This window comes from Zingiber officinale, chromosome 2B (genome assembly GCF_018446385.1).
Source record: "Zingiber officinale cultivar Zhangliang chromosome 2B, Zo_v1.1, whole genome shotgun sequence".
Lineage (NCBI taxonomy): Eukaryota > Viridiplantae > Streptophyta > Magnoliopsida > Zingiberales > Zingiberaceae > Zingiber > Zingiber officinale.
The window spans coordinates 130,399,150-130,419,615 of NC_055989.1; the positions used below are offsets into that span (position 1 = coordinate 130,399,150).

General features: G+C 37.3%; 1 protein-coding gene and 1 pseudogene across 2 annotated transcripts; both read left to right on the forward strand.

Annotated features, from left to right (window-relative positions):
- Nucleotides 1-4,728: 4,728 nt before the first annotated feature.
- LOC122047198 (probable 2,3-bisphosphoglycerate-independent phosphoglycerate mutase) lies at nucleotides 4,729-10,178 on the forward strand. 2 transcript variants are annotated; one of them, XM_042608316.1, is made up of 7 exons: nucleotides 4,729-4,880; nucleotides 6,229-6,317; nucleotides 6,399-6,805; nucleotides 7,510-7,655; nucleotides 8,248-8,524; nucleotides 9,054-9,326; nucleotides 9,502-10,178. In XM_042608316.1, the coding sequence occupies exons 3-7, from the start codon at nucleotides 6,497-6,499 to the stop codon at nucleotides 9,979-9,981; spliced, it is 1,485 nt and encodes a 494-aa protein (XP_042464250.1). In that variant the 5' UTR covers nucleotides 4,729-4,880; nucleotides 6,229-6,317; nucleotides 6,399-6,496; the 3' UTR covers nucleotides 9,982-10,178. The 2 variants fall into 2 exon arrangements, with proteins under 2 accessions (XP_042464250.1, XP_042464249.1); XM_042608315.1 differs by having other exon boundaries at nucleotides 6,229-6,805.
- Nucleotides 10,179-10,229: 51 nt separating this feature from the next.
- On the forward strand, nucleotides 10,230-20,202 carry LOC122047199 (annotated as a pseudogene).
- Nucleotides 20,203-20,466: the final 264 nt, after the last annotated feature.

Consider the following 20,466-nt stretch of genomic DNA (forward strand, 5'->3'; position numbering starts at 1 on the left):
TCTTCTGATTTTTAGGATTATAAAACAAACCCCCTTTCGTTCCCATAGGATATCCCACAAACAGACATACTTCTGTATGTGATTCCAACTTGTCAGTATCTCCCTTCAGCACATGTGCTGAACTACCCAATATCCGGATATGATTCAGATTAGGCTTACGCCCATTCCACAATTCCATGGGAGTAGAAGGAATTATTTTAGAAGGTACCATATTCAGAATGTACACTGCTGTTTCCAGAGCATATCCCCAAAACGAATTTAGTAATTCTGAATAACTCATCATCGATCTAACCATTTCCATAAGAGTCCTATTCCTTCGTTCTGTCATACCATTCTGTTGGGGTGTACCAGGTGCAGACAATTGGGATTGAACCCCAACTTCTGATAAGTAATTCCTAAACTCTCCAAAGAGGTATTCGCCACCACGATCAGATCGTAGTGTCTTGATACTTTTACCAAGACGTTTCTCCACATCAGCCTTATATTCTTTGAACTTGTCAAAACATTCAGACTTGCGACGCATCAGGTAAATGTATCCGTATCTTGAATAATCGTCTATAAAGGAGACGAAGTATTCATAACCACCTCTTGCCTGGATAGACATAGGACCACACAAATCAGAATGAACCAGTTCTAACGCATCTTTGGCTCTATACCCCTTGGCCTTAAAAGGTCTCTTGGTCATTTTACCTTCCAAGCAGGATTCACATGTTGGAAAGTTTTCTAACTCTAATGAACCCAAGAGTCCATCGGCTACAAGACTTTGAATCCTACTTAGGTTAATATGTTCAAGCCTTAGATGTCAAAGATATGTTTGGTTCATTTCCGAAGGTTCTTTTCTCTTATTAGAGTTAGAAGATGTGTTATTAATTTCCATATTTTGCTTTGTGGGAGAAATTGGATTTAAAGTGTATAAATTGCCAACCAATGCACCAAAACAAATAATCACCTTATTTCTCTTTATAACGACATTGTTATTAAAAGAGACTGAATATTCATCCAAATACAGTTTAGAAACTGAAATTAAATTCTTTCTAAAACTGGGTACATAAAGACAATTTCTTAAAATCAAATTTCTATTCCTATCAAAAGATAAGTAGACGTCTCCCACTGCAACAACCGCCACCTTAGTAGCATTGCCCATGTAGACGGTTATCTCTCCATCAAATAGTCGCTGGGTTTCCTGGAACCCCTGCAAAGAATTGCAGACATGATCAGTGGCTCCCGTATCTACACACCAGGTGCTGGTAGATAACACCGCTAAACATGTTTCAACTACTAGAGTATGAGATATACCTTTATTGTTCTGGTTCCTACAAGGACAGTCTGCTTTCCAATGTCCAGACTGCTTGCAAGTGGCTATCGTCGAGCTGACCGAGAGTCATCAAGTCAACACGGGCCCTCGCATCCTCTCCGAGGCAACTGGCCGATCAGCCGCTAGAAGAAATTCTTCTGTGGGGAGATGGAGGATGACCTTAACGACTCGACGACCGCTCGGATCCGACTGAGCTGAGGCTGAGCGGTCGGACGACTCGCCGAGCGGAGCGGAGATTATACCGGAGAGCCTAAGCTGAAGATGAGCTCGTGGCTGGGAACTGATAGGTTGCGCTTCAAGGGAAGCCACAGGCAAATCAAGCTGGGAGGGAGTTTGGTCCGAAGAGATGGCCTCGACTGAAGCAGAGGCCAGGTTGACTGCTTCAGAGGGGGTGTCGACCTGCTCTGTCACCAGCTCCACATGTAACTGAGTGGGTGTGAAGGTCCGTCCGGCGCCGTTTGCGTATCACCAAGGGGGAGTCCTCGGCCGAGTGCCCCGCGTCCTCTGACGCAAGATGTCCAGCAGACGAGATGGCATCGCCGACCGTTTCGGTTGTGGGGAGCCGAACGGCCAGCTCTCCAACTACGGGTGGAGCTTCCTCGCTTTCACCCTCGTGCGAGCCGCTCGGTGCGATACCCAGATCGACCATCTCCTTAGCCGCTGCCGCCTCTACCTCGGCAGCCTTCAACCTCATCCGCTCGGTGGCCTTGGCACGCCACATAATGTCGGCTGCATAAATGAAGAATAAATCAGTTAGACCAAAAGAAAGGGGGACGAAGAAAACACTTACCCATGCTGCTCGGAAGCTTCGTTCGGATCGGGCTCAATCCGAATATGTACAGTACTCCCTCGTAAAGCAGCTTGTGGATGTTGAATCTTTGCCCGGCCAGCAGATTGGCTGCGTGGAGGTAATCTGGCTGGCTCTTGTATTTACCAAGGTCCGGCGGGCTCGGCACGGTGGTCTGTCATTTAGTTCGGAAAGGTGGCCGCTTGGGAAAACGAAGATAAAAGTAGTTCTCTTTCTAATGTTTGTTTGAGGTCGGCATCTTGTCGAAGAAAACAAGACCGATCCGCGACTAGAAGAGGAAGGTGCCCCACTCGGACTATTTAGGATAGTAGAAATAGTGGAAAGTCTTGGGAATTAAGGGGATATCGTGCAGCTTAAAGAGAACAACTACCCCGCACAACAACCGGAAGGAGTTCGGGACGAGTTGGCCGAGTGGGAGGTGAAAGTAGTTGCACACCTCAAGGATAAACGGATAAACAGGAAAACGTAGACCGACCACAAACTGGTCTCGAAAAAAGCAAACAGTGCCGATCGGAGGGTCATGTGGCCGATCGGAGGGTCATGTGGCCGATCGGGTGGGTAGCTAGTATTAGTTCATGGTCAGAAGGAAGTTCAAAGGTTCGGGTGAGGCTCAGCGCATCCCTCTCGTCGAACCGGCTCTCTGTGGTGGTATACCAGAGGCCGGGGGCGAGGTCGGACTGGCGAGAGGAACTGGCCATTGGTGATAAGGGTCGAAGCAAGAGATGGCAAGGGTTAACGAGAAGAATGGCTGGAACAGTGTCTAAGGGGGGCACGAATACGACGAGAGTGCAAAGAAAAACACAAAAGAACTGAAAGGAGAAGGGCTAAGGAGCCTTACAGAAGATATGACTGAAGGAGGAGGCGAGGGATCACCGAAACACAGAGAAACAAGTTTGCCGGAACACTGAACAAGATGGAGCAGAAGCCTTCGGATATGCACACGCCATAACGCGAAGCGGCTGGGGAGAGGAGATGTCCTTATAAACGTTGGGCTCGATCGAGTCCGAGCAGATCTGACCGTCGAATTCGAAAGGCCAAAGGTCACATTAGCCCTGACAGCTCGAGCGAGCGGTGACGGTTGCGCGACCATGTGGTTCCCGCTCACAGGTCGCATTTAATGAGCACCATTATGCGGACGTGGTCGCGTGCTCAGCCTTAATGCGCGGTGATTTGCACGAATTCTGAGGAGATTCTAGGGATATTAGCGTTGACCAAGGCCGGAGCGACGGGACAACCACTGGCAAGCAAAACTTTCCAAGTGCCAACCGGCGTCACGCCGATCGGCAACACCTGCTTGCGCCGTTTCCGACCAGATAGACGCTAACATCGGTAGCCGAGCAGCAGGAGTGTCACCAAGCTAACGGTCCAGTCAGTCGGACTTGCCGCCTCCTTCGACTAGACTTGAAGGGAATGCATGTGATCCGGTGGTAAGGATCGGAGGCCCACATAAGAAGGGGTCAACGACACGGGAGAGTCAATGTTCCAGCTGAGTGGGGAGGAAGTCTCCTGGCCGACCGGCCTGAGTAGATCCCTGGCCGGCGCGAAGACAGCTCGACCTCAGGTCGAGCTTCCGACGCTCACAAGCTCTTATAGAGGAACCGCTAGGTCGAGTGGCCAACCTGCTCGGCCAGACTGTAGAACAGCTAGCATGTACCTCGTCCGAGTATGTGATCGAGCGACTTTCCCATTCGGTCCGAGGTGCATGTATACCCGAGCGCCCTGGAGGCTGAGCGGCCAGCTCGTTCGACCCAAGTAGAGACAAAAGGCTTAGAAGAGGACAAAAGGGGCAGCTAGTGATATCATTCTCGAGACATCTGCCGTCGACAAACAGCATGGTCGGCGGCAGGGCTGTACCGAGGATCGTACGGAGGAAGTTTCCGCTGCCGTGGCAGAGATATGCTCGGACAGTTGCCGTATGACGTCAAGCATGCTTTTCTGACACAACCATTCTGAGGTATGCTTCGAGGAACGTGTACGCCTCGGGAAGCGTGCACATGCCTCTCCGCGATCCTATATAAAGACCTCCAGACTTCGACGGAGGTATGATTTTTCTCCTCATCTACTGTAGCCACAGTGTCTCTATTCCGCCTCTGTTTCATCTCGCCATCGTCTGACTTGAGCGTCGGATGGTCGTCGTCGGGAACCCATTCTCGGCCCCGCTTTGTTACAGGTTCATCGGAGGCCCACGTCACTGCGGAGATCACCCGAAGGCAACAGAGAGCGCCACGTCCCCAGTCGCCATCGACTCAGCGCACGGACAGGATCATATATATATATACACACACGACAATAATATTAAAAAAATATATTTAAAAATTTAACTTAATTAAATTTATGTGTAGACTATTTGTAATTTAAGAAATATCAAAATAACTGATATTAAAATATTTAATGTTGTACGTTAAAATACTAAACGACAATAAATAAGAATATATATATATAATTTAATCTAATTAAATTTATTTATAATAATAATAAAAAAATAAATTTATATGGTAATAATAAATTTGTTAGATTAAAAAAAATTAAATAAATTTATATTATATTTTAATATGATATGTGAATATAAACATAGCACGCTATGTTTATTTATTAAAATCTAAATTCTAAGTTTATTAAACCATCAAGTTCTCCCGATGTCCCACGCGCCTGAACCCTAAACAACGGCCGCCTTCTTCTTCTTCTCACGCTCTCTCGCGCTGTTGAATCAGGTCACGCCGGGAGCACCTCCGACGCAGTTGTTCGATTCCTCCGGAGGTAATCATCACCGTTCCCTTTTCCGATCCGTTCTTTTCCAACCATTTTTGCCTTTATAACGTCCAAGAACGCCGTGCCACAACAACTGACGTTATGCACCGGAAAAATGGAACGACATGAGGCGTTCCCGTGTCGGAACGTCCGATCCGGCCGTTCCACTGCCGTTCCAACGAACCACTCTCATCCAGGGCTGGGCATTTTACTATGAGCGTTTTCATAAGTTTTAGAAAGAATATTTACTTGATTTTGAAAAGATTATGATTTTAAAATTTTCTTGTTCTAGTAAATCCATCTAGCTTTAGTATTTGGGTAGGTATTCTGAGAATGTTCCTTGTCTTCAAAAATCAGATAAGAATTTATCCTAGAGTATCTGGATTTTATTATTATTTTCACTTCAACTGCATATTTGTTCATTTTCAATTTGTTAACCATTTTCAATTTGTTAACAATCAGGATCATCTGATATCAATTACTCATTTATAGTTACTGTTTATTTCATACTTCACGTTATTTTTTAGTTATGGGCTTATGTCTTGTTGTTATCCTGTTTTGATTTTTTAATAATTAAATTTAATAGAAATATCACACTAAGCTGTTGTGTACTAAATTTGGTCAATTACTCTGATTCTGCCTGAATCTGATGGACATTGTGGGAGTTAAAATTTAAACAGTTAATAAACACGAATAAGTAATTACTATCATTTCTTTCCTTTCAATTTTGCGCAACTAGACAAGAAAAATGGAATAGCAGAAATCAGATATTACAATTCACTTCCTTTCTTCTGTTTAACTTATATTGTTTCATTTTCTCCAATTGTTTTATCCGGTAAGTGTTGCTTGATGAACTAAATAACCATGTATTTGAATTTGTTAAAGTTCTAAAACAGTTTTCAGTATTTTTTTAATAGCTTTAGATGATCCAATTTTTGCCTATTATATATGTAACACAGAATGTGCTAGGATTATGCAAAACAATCGTTTGACATGATTCATAGTGGCACACTAGATTTCTTAAAATTGTCTCACTTAATTTTGGCTGTTGTTTTGTAGTTGGGAAATGCATGGGATCAATGTGTGCAATCTAGTTCATTCTATAATCTTGTGGGTAACACAAAATTGTGAGAAGCTTCAATTTATAATGCTAAAGTTACATAATGATCCTTTTGTTGTATGATGTGCATATGCATCTATTTGTTTTTTGTTTATAAAGAATTGGTGTTCCAGTAAATTATTCTAATCTGAAAAACTTCAAAAGCATGCCATTATATTTCTTTGTTATTCTCTTGGTATCATTGAATGAAAGAAACATGAGAAATTACTAACTTCTCTTTTGTATTTTGTCTTCTAGGTCATTTCACCAGTTCAGTTGAAGCTTTTTTATCTTCTTGTCAAATTCATTATTTTTCATAAAAGAAGGGACAATAAGAACCTCAGGAAGTATAAATTATGAGTATGGACAAGACTGCCAAGAGAAGTGTGGCATTTATACTAACTTCTCTTTTGTATTTTGTCTTCTAGGTCATTTCACCAGTTCAGTTGAAGCTTTTTTATCTTCTTGTCAAATTCATTATTTTTCATAAAAGAAGGGACAATAAGAACCTCAGGAAGCATAAATTATGAGTATGGACAAGACTGCTAAGAGAAGTGTGGCATTTATACTAATTGATGGATTAGGGGATGTATCTCTTCCTCAGTTAAAGTACATGACTCCTCTTCAAGTGGCAAATGCTCCTAACTTGGATGCAATAGCTTCAGCTGGTGTTAATGGACTGATGGACCCTGTTGAAGCAGGCTTGGGTTGTGGGAGTGACACTGCACATCTTTCTCTACTAGGCTATGATCCAAGAATCTATTACCGGGGACGAGGAGCATTTGAGTCAATGGGTGCTGGATTAGCCATGTCACCAGGAGATATTGCCTTTAAGGTAAGAATCTAACGTCATATCAATCCAAGTTACAAAATGATTTTTCACTATTCTGCCCATAACCCCAATGTATGAGATTTAATATCACATTAGCTCTGTGAAGAAACTAGCATGTTGTGTCCTTTGCTTTGCTTAGATAAAGATAACATTTCTCTTGCATGCATCTTTATAGGCTGGTTGTATCTAAAAACTCTGGTTGATTAAAAGATATGTGACATGCCTTTTTAGATAGCTTGATGCTCATGCTATATGGATCCATGAAGATTGTATAAATTTATACCCAAGTGCCTTACTTTAGTAAGGCGTACGCCTCACCTTGCACCTAGTGCCTCAAGCCCCATAGCACCTATGCGCTTTTGGGCGTCTCACGTTTTAAATATGGATTCATCCCAAATCTAATTTTAAACTGGAGGCACTTTCCTCTGAATTTGAAATCGTAGTGGTGAGCTTACTCTGCAAATATCATTAATCTTGCATTATGTTCATCTCTAAAGCTTAATCCAAAACCTGATTTAAAATGAATTCCTTCTTCAGTCTTCTGAAATTGAAATCCTAGTTACGTTGCAAATATTATCTTGCACTATAACCATATAAACGGTGAATGAATTTGTTTTAGTTGCATGCTTTGTTCGGTTTGTCATATTTGTATCGGTTTTTGATTTGATTTTATTTGAACATGCAACTGAACTATTTTAAAATTTCAGTCAAATTTTGCCACTTTGGATAAGGAAAGTGGAATTGTGACGAGCAGGAGGGCTGATAGGCACTTTGAGGAAGAAGGCCCTATTCTTTGTGCTGCTTTGGATGGAATGAAGCTGTCATCTTTTCCAGAATATGAAGTGAGAGTCAGGTGCAATCAATTCTACATATTAAAATATGAAACTATTGGTTGTTTAAATAGAAATTTAAGTTGAGATCTCTTGTTAGTTAGATGGGCAACTTTTCTGTGTTAGAAATATATGCTCAAAGCATCCTCTTAGGAACTAAATTTAGTGCCTTTATGAAGTTGTTTATACGTTTTTAATTTTCCATGCACTTTTGATGATATATTTTGACATTTGACTAGCTTGTCATATTTTAAATGGATACAATTGAATTTCATTAAATATCTTTTGCATTTATAATTGTGAAAAATGATTTACTAGACTGTGACATGAACAGTTGTGCACTACTTTTCTGATAAATAATCCAACAAATAATTGACCATGGGATTGATATCTAATGAGGAAATATTCTAAGCAATCATATGCAAATTTAGTAATGGCATTGAAATCAATCGGTAATTCAATCATAATTGATTGTTTTGCACATTGGTAAGTGAAGATTTCTTTTATCAAGGTTGAATTGTTTCACCATCACTCATATTTTGTTGAGCTGATTACAAATAATTTTGAGATGCCATTTTAACTAGCAAAGCTAATAAGAATATCCTATTCTAACAGGTATGCCACCGAGCACAGATGTGGGGTTGTTGTGAAAGGACCAAAATTAAGTGGAAATATTTCTGGAACTGACCCATTGAAAGATAACCGCTTACTTCTAAAGGCAGAGGCTCTAGATGACACAGAGGAAGCAAAAAACACAGCAGCTGTTGTCAATGAACTGTCAAAAGAAATGTCAAAGATTCTAGTAGCTCACCCTGTAAATGCAAAAAGGTTAGCAGAAGGAAAGAATATTGCAAATGTTGTACTCTTACGAGGTTGTGGCATACGGATCGAGGTTAGTCACCATTCTTGTTCCAATTTTTGTAGATTTACTATCCTGACTGCTGAACTGTAAATTGTTAATATTCTTCACATCTGTTGAATCATTCTGGATGTTGTATGCAAAAACAATAACATGTTTTGCATACAAGATCAATTTTCTTTTCTTGTTACAATTTAAAAGAATACTTGAGTAAACTTGATAAACATTATTGATTGATCTACAATATTTCTTTTTATAGATCTTAAAATGGTAGATTTCTCTTTATTATAAATTACTATATTAAAACTTTAGACTTACAAAAAAAAAAGATTTCATGGAAGTTTGTTAGGATAACAGATATTCTTTCATTGATGACATTTTATTGATGTCAAAAAATCTACAAGATTCACCCCTCGTGTTCCAGGACAACTGATTATTAACTTAGGAATGCCATTTTTTGAATCTAAATTGCATATTGACATACAAATTAGACATGTGGTAGGATCAAATAGTATCATTCAGAATTTTTAATTTGATTTTTTTAATATGATATGTCTACCAGGTCCCTCCATTTGAGAAGCAACATGGATTATCTCCATGCATGGTAGCTCCCACAAAAATCATAGCAGGATTGGGTTTGTCATTGGGAATTGACGTTCTTGTAGCACCAGGAGCAACTGGGGATTACCGAACACTTCTAACATCGAAGGCTACAGCAATAGCAAAAGCACTATCTGTTCCGCTACAGACTCCTCCATTCATCTTTGTGCCAGGGGAGGATGAACATAGACCTGGCCGAGCTCAGGGATATGATTTTGGATTCCTTCACATAAAGGTTAGGTTTAAATATCTCATGGTCAGCCACATAAAAGATAAAAAAAATGGAATTAAACAAGAAAAAGAAGCATGCACATGCATCTAAATCCCAAGGGGATTTCTCCCTGTTGGCGACAGAATTACCTGCATGTTAGGAAGGGTTTGACCATATTTTATGTTATTTTATTTGACAGGCAATAGATGACGCTGGTCACGATAAGGCAAGCATCTTGAAGGTTAAAGCCCTAGAAGATGTTGATAGAGCCATAGGTCAGCTGGCAAGACTCTTATGGCAGGCAGAAAAAACTGGCAACTTTCAATACTATTTATGTGTCACTGGAGATCACTCAACTCCTGTAGAGTATGGCGACCACAGTTTTGAAGCAGTTCCATTTGCTTTATGTCAATTAAGGGACTTCGTTAGATCCGTGGGAGAATCAAATATAAACAACGTTTCTCTGGAGCCTTTTCCACTTCCTTCAGTGAATGCTAGGGAAGATCTGACTGACATAATAAAAGAATCTCAGGAAGTGAACAAAGACCTTAAAGCTTTCAACGGAGACTCAGTCTGTCAGTTCAGTGAGATTGCAGCTGCTAGGGGCTGCTTAGGAAGGTTTCCTGGAAGTGAGATGATGGGGGTGATAAAGAAGTTTATCAAAATGAAGAATGAGTAGTTAGTTCTAAATGTACTGACCTACGAGCAGAATCTTTTGAATTGAACTTATAAATGAACTGATAATCTTGAGCTTGTTTCAGTTAACATCAAAAATATTTAGTCCTTACTGCTCGGAGATCGCCAGGTTCAAATAACTTGTTTGCCAAGATGGTTGAACCATGCAAATAAAATAAGATTTGAGATGCTTTCGGTTTTTTTCTATTGACTGAGCATAATTTTTCTAGTAACACAGGTAGCAGGATCAGAATCAAATGTAACTTCGCACCATATTGTTTCAGTTGTATTCTAAATGGTACTTATTGGAGTGACCTCTTAGTCAAGCGTGCATACATGAGAACTGCTGCATCATTTTGTCCATTCCTTCGGATGATTCATGGGATATAGGGTATGTTGCAAAACTCTTTTCATTTAAAATTTTGTTTGTTTATTGACCTTGCAAATTAAGTTGAGATGAGATTAGGAATATGCAGTCCTGTATTTCTGGATAGTCAACTTTGCAGCTTAAATTCACATTAATCAGGAGTTAAAATGTTGAGTCGAGTTAGTATTTTGGATGCCTTATAATGTATAAAGTACGTTTTTTCGCTATTACAAACTTTAAATTTGTTTTTCTTGTCGTGAAGAGAGAAAATAGGGTGTATAGATGAAAGAGCTGTGATTTTTTTTTTCTTTTATCATGTTAATTGCTCTCAAGGATGAACATTTATTTTAATTTACTTGGAGAGAATTCCGAAGGATAGAAATTAGTCAATAATGATGCTAATATATTGGGAAATTCTCTTCTTAACCAGCATGTTCCATCAATTAAGTACCACTACCTATCTTCTAATAACAAAGTTGTGAATTGAAGAGCTTATGCAATGTCATCACAACCATGGAGATAATCAAGAACTTGCCTCCATTTCTTGAGTTCTATCTCTTCAAGTTCTTTCTCATAAATGCTCATTCAAGCTTCATAGTTATCTTTTTGCAAATTCCTCATTTGACATCAAATTTTCCAGTACAAAATTGCTAATTAGAGCCACTTACTGCTGATAGATACCTTCAAAAGGTGGCCTTTCTGAGATGATAAGGTCTAAATTTCCAATAACACAGTGATGTTCTCTCAACATTAATAACTTAACGTGTAGAGTAAAATAAGTTATTTAATCTCTTGTGTAACTTCTTTGATTGTGTCCTCTTTATTCAAATTCTAGTGGATAGATTAAACAAACTACAGAAGAATATATTCTTGTAAACTTGGCTAGATCCTGCTTGAAGAATTAGTTCCATGAGAGTGGTTTAGTACCTAATGGTTTAACAGGATTAATTATACATTTTAAGCCTTTTAGCGAGATTGTAGTAGCCCAAGTTGGATAGAAATTTATGTGATGCAAAGCGATCCAGCAAGGTAGACTAAGGAACATAATATAGTTTATTGATCTTTGAAGACTCATATAGCTTCTAACTTATAGGAGGCAAAAGGCTACCCCCGCAAGTGAAGTGCAGTAATAAAACTTGTCTACATTTCAAATGGGATAAATATTCTAGAGGTCGACTCTGAGTGTGCAAGGAAAAAGATTGTCTATCTACAAGATTAGTTAAGCGATGCTTGGACACATGAAGAGGAGGAAAAGGGGGTTATAACTTGGAAAAGGACTCTACACCATCAAAATGAGTACACAAAAGGAATCATGCATGAATTCATGCAGGTTCCAGTTAGTCCAAAACCATGCATGATGCTGCCAAGCAAGAAAAGAGGTGTGGAAGTTAATGGCTAGTCAAGGTGAATGCAGTCCCGAGGTTCATGAAGTGGAAGGATTGCATTCCATCATGATCATGAATGAAAGAGACTTCCATGCAACTTTCAATTAAGAAATTGCTTCTTCATGCATTATTGGTGGCAAACTTCTTCAGGCATTATTCATCAGAGGGGATCATCAGCAAAAGAGAGAAAAAAGACGTAGGAGAAGGAGCTAAAGGGAATCCAGCAGGAGAAAGAAAGTTGATGGTTTTTTAGATCTTTTCAACTATATTTCTGATGCCTAGACTTTTTCCTTATGGTGTGCGGCAGGGAGATTGAAGAGGTTTTTGTTTATTTAAAAAGAGAGGCAACGTGAAAGGCAATATAAAAATAGGCCTACAGTAGACTAAGAGAATCCTTTCTTTTCTTTCCTCCGTTTACAGTCTTTCAATACATTACACACTGTTTATATACATACATATAATTTTGATATCCAACTAATTAATCTGGAAGATAAATAATTTTTGAAAACATAATTTATACACTTAGAAGTGACTTGTAAGATATTTATTTAGAAATTCAAATTGATCCTTTTATTATTCTTCAGAATCTTTGAATATTTTGACAGCTTCCATGGTGGGCTTTCGGTTTCCTTTGTTTGTCAAAGAGGGTGCATTCCATTTTTGTTCTTAGTCTGTTTAATGACTGTTTTGCAATGACTTTGCTTCATGCTTCTCTAGTTTTGGTTCTATGTCAAAAATGGCATATGGCTTTGATTATTTACAGGTACACTTTTTTTATCTGTCAAATATCATAAGCAATAGTAAATGAGGTTTATGACTATGATGGTTGATGTCTATTTGTGTTTTGATCTTTCACATTTGCCTTTTGTCTCTGTAGTGGAGCTGTGGCAATTAAGATGAATGTTCTTCTTTATGCACCACCTCTGTTTCTGCTCATGTTGAAGGTATACAAATATGCTACTGAAGATCCATTTATTAGATATTTTGGTCCATCTGTAATCTGTTGATGCTTATTGATAGTTTTCTGTTGTTAATTTGTGTATCATGCTGTAGGCTCTTGATATTAAGGGCGTCTTTTCTACCTTGTTTGGTGCTGCACTAGTGCAGGTATCAGTCTATGAATCTACATGTTTTTCTTTACCATATCCTTCAAAGCGTAAATTTCTTGTTCTACTTCTACACATTTTAAAATTTTGGATTATTACAATCTACTTAATATTGGAATCTCTTCCATAACATATTCTTTTTTATGCTTTTCGTGTTTCTCTTTCCTGTACTGGTATTCTTGAATTGGCTTTATTCATCCATATCAGGTTTCACTTTTTAGTGAAATTCTATATTTCATAATTTGTCTCTCTCCTTGAAAGATCCTTTACAGTTTACACACTAAGGAAATTTGGCCATTAGTATTCTGTTTATTGTTTGAATGAACTGAATTGTCACATTTGACATGTACCTGGTAAATTTTCTGGCGTCATGTGAGTTTTCTGTCCAATTTCATGTCGAAAGATGCATGCTTGTTGATAGAGAAGAAAGACACCAATCAACTAGAAAGAAACAATTTTTTCATTGAGATCATTTTCACATGGATGAATTAGTTATTTCGTAATAGCTTTTCAGTTCTTTTTGAATCCTTTTTGTCAATAAGAGTCAGCCCATATATGCCCTTAGTTGTATAGTGATAATTTGGTGATATTGGCGCAATTAGTTTGACTTAAACCAGCCTTTGATGTTCCTTATAGTGCTAGCACCTCAACAATGCTTAGTTTTCTAGATTTATCTATACTTATTTATTATTTTATGCCTTCATCTCTTTATAAAATAATAATTTAATCACTTGAACTCTGGTTTTTAAGAGTTTCATGCTCTTTCAACTCAATGCTTAGCAAACCACTTATGGATTTACATTTCCCTTCTTAACAATTAAATGGTGAATTTGCAGATTATATTGGGCTTACCTTTCTTGCTGACATATCCAGTTGAGTACTTATCAAGAGCCTTTAACCTTGGACGTGTCTTCATTCATTTCTGGTGCTTATTCAATCTTGACAACCTTAGATATTTCCAGTATAATTGATTGTTTTAAAGAATAAATTTATACTTTCTTTATAACATATTCCTATGCTAAGTTACAACTTGTAGAAGCCAAGACACCACCTTAGTAGACGAATACAGGTAACATAAACACTACGTAGTTTACAATTGTATAATTTCGTCGTTAGCCCAAAAATTGATATAAAATTTTACACTACACTCATAATCATAGATTTTTAATTATTTTTAGTGTTCGAAATCTCGCCCTAGGCGGCCGCCTAGGCGTTGTGCGGCTGTAGGCCGCGCTGGAAACCAGCGAGGCGGAAGACCTAGGCGGCTGGGCCGCCTAGGCGTTCCTCGGCGGGCTTCGTCGGGCTTCGGCGGACTTCGGTGGGCTCGGCGGGCTAGGTATTTTAGGCATATTAAAACTGGGTTTTAGGTATTTGCCGAGGGCCCGAGGCGCTTCATTTCTTCCATTGCCGAGTCTTCGTCGACTCTTCGTCTTCTCTGATTGCGGCTTCTGGTAAGTTTTTTTTGTTTTTGTTAATTTATGTTTTTTGTTTCTCGATTCTTCGTCGCGGCAACGCCGGACGCATCACAGGACGTTGCCTGAAGTGTCACCGGACGCGCCGTACGCGTTCGGCGAAGTCTGATGTTGCTTCGAGCAACACCGGTAGAGTCGTGATGCCTCTAGCTGCGCCAAAAGCTTTGCGCGACGTTACCGGCGCCGCTGGAAGCAACGCCGGACTTCGCCGGACGCACTAGACTCGTTCGGCGTAGCTTCCGGCGGCGTCGGAGGCCTCCCGCGAGGCGTCAATGGTGTTCGGTGGCATCCGCGCCGTCGCACGAGTCGCGATAGTGAGACGGCATTTTTTTAAATTTTTTTTAGATTTAATAAATTAAAACAATTTCTAAGGAGGATAATTTCAATAATAGGGTTGATTCATAAAGCCTAATAAAATTATGTCGCAATTAAATATATTTAAAATTTATTTTTTTATAATAAATATTATTAATTTATATAAAACAAATTTAAATATATAAAATTATATATAAAATTCTAATAACCATTATTAATTTTATAATTTATATAATCAGATTTAAATATATAAATAATATATTGAATTTTTTTAAATAAATAATATTAATTTATATATTAACAGATTTACAAATTATAATAAATATTATCATTTATCAGATTTAAAAATATTTAAAATATTTAAAATTTAAAAAAATATAATACATATTATTAATTTATATAAATCATATTTATAAATTTTATATATTATTAATTTATATTAATCGGATTTATAAATATTAAAATTATATTAAAATTTTAAAAATTCTAATAAATATTATTAATTTATATAATCAGTTTTAAAAATATGTAAAATTAAATTAAAATTTTAAAAATTCCAATAAATATTATTAATTTATATATAAAAGTATAAAACAGATTTAAAAATATAAAAAATATATTTAAAATTTAATTTATTTAACCAAATATCTAATAAATTTTATTAATGAGATTAAGATATATGAAAAAAAATATTTTCAGACTTGTTAGTGACTTAATGTTATATTTCATTATTTTGTATTGTATGCCTGTATGGTATAATTAAATTTTATTATCTTGTTATCTCTTGTTATATATAATTTTTTCAGATTATCTGTTTTCAATGGCATGCAATCCATCTTCGACAACATCTGTCACTCAACCCGAATCCGGGATTCTTAGAAGAAAGTCAAATGACATCGGATGGGAGTTTGAGATATTGATTGATCCTAAGAACCTCGACAAAATTAAATGTAAGTTATGTGGAAAAGCAATGTCAGGGGGAGTGTATAGGATAAAGGAGTACATTGGAAATATATCTGGAAATGTATCTGGTTGTCGAAAAGCATCTCAACAAGACAAAAATAAGTGCAAACAGGCTATTTTGGAAGGGAGGAGGAACAGAAAGAAGAACAAAATAATGGAAGAACAAAGTTGTAGAGTAGAGATGGCTATTTCTCTAGACAAAGGTCTTGAAATTGAAGGGATGGATGGAATTAAAAAACCTCTTCCACTTGGCCCATGGATAGATATACATCGGCAATTGCTCCAGAAAATGCAAGCTCCAGTGGAAGTAAAGTGCTTCGCCAAAAAAATATAAATGAGGCTCTTTTCAAAAAGAGAACTCAACAAGTTCAACAATATGTTGGGAGATGGGTTTATGACAATAGAATCTCTTTCAATGCTGTTGATAATGATAACTTCAAGCAACTAATGGAGGCAATGGGTTAATTTGGATCGGGATTCAAGTCTTCAACTCAATATCAACTTAGGGAGCCACTATTGAAAGCCGAAGTTGAAAGAACAAAACAATTGCTGAAGAAACATGAAGAAGAATGGGCAAAGAATGGATGCTCGATCATGACAGATGCATGAAGTGATAGAAAAAGAAGAAACATCTTAAATTTGTGTGTTAATTGCAAGGAGGGTACTACATTTTTAGAGTCTAAGGAGTCTTCAGACGAGGCGCATACAGTTGAGCTTATTTTTGAGTATGTTGACAAGTGTGTTGAACAAGTAGGAGCTCAAAATATTGTTCAGATTGTAACAGACAATACCACCAACAATATGGCTGCAACTAAATTGATGAGAGAAAAGCGACATGAGATTTTTTGGAGTTCATGTGCAACTCACACGGTTAATCTCATGCTTGAAAATATTGGCAAACTTCCATGATATAAAAAGGTTATTGAGCAATCCAAGTCTTTTATCATTTTCATCTATGCTCACCATAAGACTTTGTCATTTATGAGAAGTTTGACGAAGAAAAGAGACATGGTCCGACCAGGAGTTACCAGATTTGCATCGAATTTCCTCACATTACAAAGTTTGATTGAAAAAAAAGCTAGTTTAAGAGCCATGTTTACAAGTGATATGTGGGAGAAATGTAAATGGTCAAAAACAAAGGAAAATTGGCTTACTCTACAATGATAAGCATGAGTTTTTGGAATGGTGTGACACTTTGTTTGAAAATATTTGCTCCTTTGGTAAGAGTTCTTCGATTGGTAGATAGAGATAGAAAGCCATTGATGGGGTTTCTATATGGGGAGCTTCTTCAAGCTAAAGAAGATATCAAGGTGGCTCTGAACAACGTGGAATCAAATTATCAGCCTATCATAGCCATTATTGAGTCAAAAATGAAAGATAGACTTGATACATCATTGCATACCACTATTTTTTTGTTGAATCCTTATTTTTACTATAAAGATAGTTCTATTGCTCTTTATGAGGAGGTCGCGACAGGGATTTTTGAATGCATGGAAACTTTGCATGCCAATGAGTTAGATCTACAAGATACAATTATTAACAAAGAATTTTCAAAATATAGAGATAAGTCAGGGTTATTTGGAAAAACATTGGCAGCAAAAGTATGTGAAAAAAATGATGATACACTTGATCCATGTGTACGGTGGAGTACATACGGTGTTCACACACCTAACTTGCTAAGGGTGGCATTGAGGATACTTTCATTAACAACTACAAGTTCATCTGGGTGTGAAAGAAATTGGAGTACATTTGAAGGAGTAAGTTTTAAACGTTCAGTCTTTAATTAAATTAGCTATAATTTTTAACGTCTATACTCTATATTCAGGTACTAACTATAATATTTACTTTCTCTGTTTTTTTAGATTCATACAAAGAAAAGAAATAGGTTGGATGCCAACAGATTGAACAATCTAGTATTTGTCCAATTTAATGCTAGATTGTTGAACAAACAAAAAAGAGAAAAAGAAAGGAATGTCGATGTCCTTCTTGCAAAAGATGCTTCAAATGCACAAGGTTGGATTGTGGATGGTGGGGAAGATGATGAAGTTGAACTAGGTTACGGGCTCACTTGGCAAATGGTTGATGAAGCAAGTGGAGCAGATGAAAATCTACAACCCCGAAGAAGCTCTAGAGTGAGAACTTCATGAAGATGATTTTGAATCCGAAGAAGAAGACGAGGATCACAATAATGATATTGAGTTTGTGTCCGATGAAGAACAAGATTGAAAATTATGGAGAAGAAGTAGAATAAATATGAGTCTATGAGATATTATTAGTTGTGTAATTTTGAATTCATTTTGTGAAGACATGATTTATGTTATTCAACAATTATATTTTGCTTAGTGGTTACTGGTTCACAATGCATTGTAATCTTGAATTGAACTATTGCTACTATTTTCTAATATTTTCCACCACTAAAGTTGTTTTAGCTTATAGCAAGGTTTTAAAATTCGAGTTGGATATATGTTCTACGGTTTACTACATGAACTTACTCTATGTTCTACTGTTTATTGTTTCTTTTACTCATATTTACTAAGTCTAGTATATTTCCTTTGCACAAAATTATTAGTTTTCTTTTATAGTTTTTCATTTTTTGGTATTGGAAAGTATGCATTTATTTCAGCATACATAGTTAGATTTCCATTGCTATGAAATTGTTTAAGACAACATTTAGATTTGCATATGACATTGTCCACAGTCCACATGAAATAAGGGATACCGAGGAATCCACCTAGCGGCGCCTGGTCCCCGCCTAGTCGGCCTAGGCACTAGGCGTTGGTCTACCGCCCGACTAGCGCCTAGCGAATTTTAGAATCTTGATTATTTTTTATATATATTTCACCCTTACATATTTTCACATAAAATTGTACTTTACATTTGGTATATAATCTATGTCATTATCTCTTAATACTAAATTATTTAATCATAAAAAATGATTATTTAATATAAGGATAATTATTTTATCTAATTAATATAATTTTGGGTGTTGATAATTGGTTAATTTCTTTGGTACTATTAATTTGTTGTATTTTGTAGATATATTTTTATAATAATGGAGTTAGGCAAGCTTTTCTATTGTTTACATTAGTTTTACTATAAAAATGAATATGTTAAATCAAATATTTTTTATTTTTATTAAAAAAAATAGTGTAGAAAGTGAATGTTTGTTTTGCCAAATAAGATTTTATAATTTTCATCTCTTTCAAAACTTTTTTGTTTGATATAGCAGACAAATTTCCATTTTTGTATATAATGACTGATATTAGGTCTTAATTATGTTAGGTTGGTAATGAATGTTTCTTGTCCTGGAGATTGCATATTGTATGTGCTGATATACTCAGGTTTTTGTCAGTATCTGTGGAGATTGTTTTGGGCTCCTACATCTTAATCACTAGTTTCATCCAAGACAGGAAAAAATGCTTTTAATGTTTGTACTCGTGTTTCAGGATATCGATGGGGTTAGATACACAATTCTCACAGCATGATTTTTTCAGGTCTGTTAATTTCTAGTTCGTTCCAGGACAGATTCGTATCAAAGGAGTTTTCCATTTCTTTGTTGGTTCTTCATCTCATGTTGCTTGCAACTTTTGCACAGTTTAGGTGGTCCAAGTGAGTGCTTAAATCTTTGTACCTTCTTTCATTCAGATCTTCTTGTATCTGTTTGCCGATATACTAATATGCATCCTTTCTCTAACAAGATTGAAACATTTTAATCTGAAATTAACTGTTATTTTCTGAGAATATCTAAAGTGCAGGAAGGATCATTTTACAAAATGTTTTGCTTATAACATCTATAAATTACATTATCTATAATTACTCAGAGTTGCAACATTTATGAAATAGTAAAGGTTGATATGCATTGGCTGGAGCGAAGGGCTTTGTATTCTCTTGAAGGTCAAAGTCAGTGATGCCTTATCATCATCTTTTGGACGATTTCATTCCTATGAACCCAGAACTAAAGCTCTTAAGAAATCATGCATGCTTTAAATTTTTACCAAGTATTTTACCTTCTGTTTCCTTTGACTGAACATGCAAGTGGGCTGACATCCATCCAGATGTTGCTTCTGTTATGTTTACCTGGAATTTCATCGGCATAGTATGTGCTCGGTCCCTTCATTACCAGTTCTACTCATGGTGAGTCATTTTCAACCTATAATCTCTGCAACAAATACACAACCTAAGTATTTGCTGAGGCAAACAAATACTACTAAATTCTTACTTTAAGAAGAAATCTCTCAACTGTTTCAGGTACTTCTACTCCTTGCCCTTCCTTTTGTGGATATCGCCTTTCCCTACCCCTCTAAGGTTGGTTCTCGGCAAGATTATTCGTTATAGACTCGTAATGCTTTTGCTTGATATAAATTTTTTTTTTTAGACTCATTTTGCTTGCTGGAGTGGAGCTTTGCTGGAACATATACCCTTCAAATGTCTATTCTTCATGTTTATTGCTGTGTGTACACTTGTTCATACTCCTGGGTCTTTGGATTGCCCCTGTCGAATGCGAATATGCTACTCTAAAACCATCAGAGAGAAAAAAAGAAGAATGATCATTCTTCTTTTTCCCTTTTAAATAACATCTGAACACAAAAACTGAGTGAAATTCAGCTTATTTCTGAATGACTGCGTTTCTTTTCTCCAGCTTTAACCAGAAAGGAGGGGCAGAAAACTCTCAATCAATGATCCTAGAAGGCATCATCAATATCCACCACCTCATTAATCATGATTATTCCCTCGGGGCGAGGGAGTCCTTTCGGGACGGTGCAATGGTTAAGACGTGTGGTATTACCACATTAGTTCTTGGGGTCGAAACTCGGTGTGACCGAGCATAATCTTCCCCATGTCTTGGCCATTTGCACTAATGGCAAGTAGCCCTCCGTGATT